This window comes from Gymnoscopelus braueri (assembly GCF_963280865.1).
Source record: "Gymnoscopelus braueri genome assembly, contig: SCAFFOLD_228, whole genome shotgun sequence".
NCBI lineage: Eukaryota > Metazoa > Chordata > Actinopteri > Myctophiformes > Myctophidae > Gymnoscopelus > Gymnoscopelus braueri.
The window spans coordinates 5,206-9,586 of record NW_027660673.1 but is presented as its reverse complement, the minus strand read 5'-3'; the positions used below and the strand labels follow the sequence as shown (position 1 = coordinate 9,586).

Below are 4,381 nucleotides of genomic sequence, written 5' to 3'. Positions count from 1 at the left end.
TTGTTGTAGATGAAGTTGCAGGGTCTGTTTGCGGAGCAAGGGAGCATTTGTCACTGCTCAGGAGAACCAAAGTCACATGTCTCACTACTGAATTTATGTTGATTTCTGCTGCGTGAACCATAACCACACTGACCATGCACTGTTAGCCACATCCAGGGGTGGGATTTTTATTTAAAATATTGGGGTTGACACAGTTAATACAGGCACACATCCTCAAAAGAGCTGTTGTTTTTTCAAATATCTCTAAACAACGTCCCATTCATGAAATGGATGGTTATAACTAAACTATTGTATACAGCAAAAAATTGGGAAATTGATCCATACATTGACTCTCAGGCAAAAGTGCAGAATAAAACTACTCTGGAGATGGGTGGGGGGAGGGGATGACTCAGGTACCTACTTAATCAGATTTTTCACCTATTGGATTTAGTTCACATTTGCACTAATGTTGGCTTGATATACTGTATTTCCTACACCAGAAAGCAAAATGAATATTAAAATATGTATGCATTTTTTAACTGCATGGAGCGTAACTGGAGTTTGCGCATTTTGTGCGCAAGTTAGTTGTCAGACATTTCACACACATTTTTAAAATAAAGTTACATTTATTTTAACGAAATAGATGATTCTGGTACAGTTCAGGGCATCACACTGATTCATATATTTACAATAAAAAATATAAATAAATAAAGGTGGTACAATAAAGCAGTACTTTAACAGTACAGAACTGTAAAACAACAACAACAAAAAAATCTGGCTAATATGTAATAAAATATACAAATCTTATCTTTATCATGTTATACTTTTGGATTTTTTAAAAACTCCATTAAACCCTATTTAGCTAAATGACGGGGTCATCCCTCTATGTCCCCAGGGTTCTATGTTCCCTCAGTCCTATTAGGGTGGGAGTTGGGGTTGACGTTCTGTAGGGCTGAGGGAACATACTTTACATTTGCTCCCGGTACAACAGTGTGAACTTCAGTTTTTTTTTTTTTTTTTTGCCACTAATTGTTACAGTATTACTTCACAATTAGCTGCAGTTCACAACAGTTAGCTGCAGTTTCATGAACAGAGACAAGTGGTAGAAATATCACTTCTCACAGATAGAGCGGATTTCTTCTTCAAAATTTTCATCTATCCAGTCTCCTTGGTTGTGATTGTACTTTACACAGTTATGGTTTGTATTGTTATCAGGCCTTCCACTGGCCCAGTACCTGCACAGTAAACACCATACTATAATTAACCACATCCACTCAGTAACTCACATACAGTGAAGTTGATAGAATTACAATAGAAAAACGTGTAAAATGTCTCACCCTGTTATTGTCAATGGTGTCCCATCCACCCATGTCCATTTTCCCTCAGTGTTGTTCAGACCAATCCAAGATACTCCTTTCCCACTGGTCAATCCTCTGATGAAGTCCTGATGATTTGTCCATGATTGGAAGGAACCATAATTAAATGTGTCTAGTAATTCATTCTGAATTTCATTATAATCACTGAATTAAATCACATGCTATTATATCAATGATGGACACATGGACACACGTGCACGCCCACACACACACACACACACACACACACACACTCGCACGCACTCACTAGGGCTGTCAGTTCTCCTATTGTTTCCTATTCGAATTTCGAATTTCAATGCTTTATTATTTTTAATATTCAAATAGATTTGAATATTTTATATAATATATAATTATATAAAATAATGTATAGTAGTACAATAATAAACACACACGTGCACACATACAATTGCTCTAATAACAGGCCTAACAAAATAGTGAATGTTTCAGTTTTTTTATAAGAGGGGAGAAATATTAGGCAACAATTTCTTACCGCACGTACGTATATGTCTACTCTGTGCGCTCGGTGTTGTGCAGAGAACACAGCTGACATACAAGCACACACCACATTGCATCAGCCAAGTGTTGTGGTCTTGCAGATCGGCTGGGTCGGAGCTACACTACTGCATGTTGAAGGAAGAACAGCTGTGCTAGTGCGACAGATAGAGAGAAGCAGAGCTGATTAGCTCTTAGCTGAGCTTCCTCATTACAGACGGATAATATTACATCAAAACTTTTGCTGTTGTCATAATTATTAAAGTTTCTAAAACATAATTTTCAAGTGACGTTTATAGGGGGAAACTTTAAGGAAGAGAGAAGTCTTGCCTGCCTCTGCGCTGAACCAACACGGTGTGACCAGACACACACACACGCACACACACACACACACACACAGGTGCGCGGTGCTTTGTTGTGCACAACACAGACACATTATGTGGTTTTCTGTGTGCTTACAGTGCATGCACTCAAACTGTATTGTTGATCATAAGTGACATGATGAAAGCATTTGTTTTCGCATTGGTAGGTCAGAAAAAAGAATATGAATAAATGAATTAAAAAATATATAATAAAAATGATTTATTTTTTAAAACTACATTAGAATGGCAACTTTAGCATTCGAATGTTATAAAAAAGTTCACATTTGAATTATATTTCGAATAGCGAAATTCGTTCTGACAGCACGCACACGCACACACACACACACACACACACACACACACACATGCACGCACACGCACGCGCACACGCACACACACACACACACAAACAAACCTGTACTTCTTTACTGTTAATGATCACCAGATCTGCTCCTCTCTGCAGACATTGTTGTCGACTGTCCTCCCAATGTGTCTCTTCAGTAGATCTGTAATAACAGCTGAATCCAAACTTCTTCCATCCATTGGGACACAGCTTGACTAAAAATCAAACAGGAGGATTAGTGATGGACTTTAATGCACTGGTAATCAAATCTAACACATAGAGTAGTTGTAAAAAATATAATAATAGTCAAATACAAAACAGAGTGAATAAAGACCTCATTAATAATAGCAGAATGGTGTGGTTTTAGGTCTACGAGGCGGAATATTTGACTGTGACGTAAAACATAAAATAAAGACTCCATATTTGTAACCCATTTTTAACATATTAATAGTCATTGAGTGATCAATTGTTTTTTTTACGTTTTTTAAAGAATTTCAAATGAAAGAGGGAAGCCACTGATATAAAATACAATAATGCCCTCACCCTTTGCAGAGTTGTATAGGCTTTCAAATAAAAACTAAAATATATATTTTTCACATTATCGTTTTGTGACAGTGGTGATAAAACAGCAATGATGAGGGTCGACCACTACATTCCTGACAATAACAATATCAATAACAATACACTAATTAATATTAAAAACAAATAATGTTTGTATCTTCTCTCACCTGCTGCCTCTCTAAGTAGGTGTACTTCACGTTGTAACTGTTCATTCTCCAGGGTCAGGTTATTATGTCTTGTCTCTAACTCCAGCACAAGGTTGTCATATCTGATTTGCAACTCTTTATTGGCTGAATTATCTGCAAAGGACCAAAAGGTGATGATAAACACAGTTGTTGCTTCTGTTCTTTGTAATGTTAAAAAGGATCGAGCTTTGAGAAGAAGACAACGTAATATTCCTAACCAGGTGTGTATTTAGTATGTGAATACTGTAGGTCTCAATGTGGATAACAAATAATAAAATTATATAATGAAAATGATAATAAACTAGGAAAACCACTCTATACAGTTAACCACTTAAGACCAGTATACTTCGTCCTATAGCAAATAGTGAAAATAGGCTATCTACAAGTTCACAATGAGTTAGCATTGTAGCTATTTTTGAATAGGGAGAAAAAAGGCGGATATTTTGGAAGATTTTCCCCAAAATGGAGATGCCATGGTTCAAGTGGTTAAGCATGGTAGGGTTTTTGCGTGAGACACAAGTGTCATTGACCACCGGATACTCACAGTACATGGCCATGTCTATGGTTCTCACTGCTTGAAGAAGAAACAGCACAGTTAGACAAACTGCAGCCGCTCTGAAGATGCCTCTCTCAATGACGATGGCTCTCTGACCTACTGGTAGATATTAGTACAATAGAGTTCTAATTGAGTTACAGTAGAGGCTTTAATATGACCAGCTTGTTGATGTTTCAGTCTATATATAGTTGAGTTAATATTATATGGTGATTTGAGGCAATGCACGCATAATCCCTTCATCTTCAATTTCTGCAGAAAAGTTAATATATCTAATGTACAATAATTTAACAGAATATATCTTTACCGTACAACATGGAACTGTGACTTTAAAAAAAAACAGGTCACATCTTGAAAGAAGTAAAACACAAGGAGAAACAGGCTTTAATGTTCATCGTGTTTCTTTTGGTTGTCCCAACATGGTGGCATGTCCCTTGTAACCATACTACTACTTATTGGGAGACAAGCTGCTGCAGTACTGATGTGAGATCACTGTAAATGTTTTATTGTTTACCTTGATCTCCTGTAAC

The 4,381-nt window shown here is 36.7% G+C and overlaps 1 protein-coding gene across 2 annotated transcripts; it reads right to left on the bottom strand.

The window, feature by feature from the left end:
- Nucleotides 1-313: 313 nt before the first annotated feature.
- On the bottom strand, nt 314-4,146 carry LOC308081314 (C-type lectin domain family 6 member A-like). Of its 2 annotated transcripts, none has more exons than XM_080457697.1 (5): nt 3,843-4,146; nt 3,281-3,412; nt 2,625-2,767; nt 1,317-1,423; nt 314-1,214 (listed from the first exon to the last, which is right to left on the bottom strand). In XM_080457697.1, the coding sequence occupies exons 1-5, from the start codon at nt 3,853-3,855 to the stop codon at nt 1,091-1,093; spliced, it is 519 nt and encodes a 172-aa protein (XP_080313823.1). In that variant the 5' UTR covers nt 3,856-4,146; the 3' UTR covers nt 314-1,090. The 2 variants fall into 2 exon arrangements, with proteins under 2 accessions (XP_080313823.1, XP_080313824.1); XM_080457698.1 differs by having other exon boundaries at nt 1,121-1,233.
- Nucleotides 4,147-4,381: the final 235 nt, after the last annotated feature.

Bases quoted from the DNA above. Each gene is read 5' to 3' on its own strand.
- LOC308081314 (XM_080457697.1), bottom strand. The intron at 2,768-3,280 runs GTGAGAGAAGAT...TTTGATTTTTAG, and splicing joins CCTACTTAGAGAGGCAGCAG to TCAAGCTGTGTCCCAATGGA. The intron at 1,424-2,624 runs GTTTGTTTGTGT...ACAAATCATCAG, and splicing joins TTAACAGTAAAGAAGTACAG to GACTTCATCAGAGGATTGAC.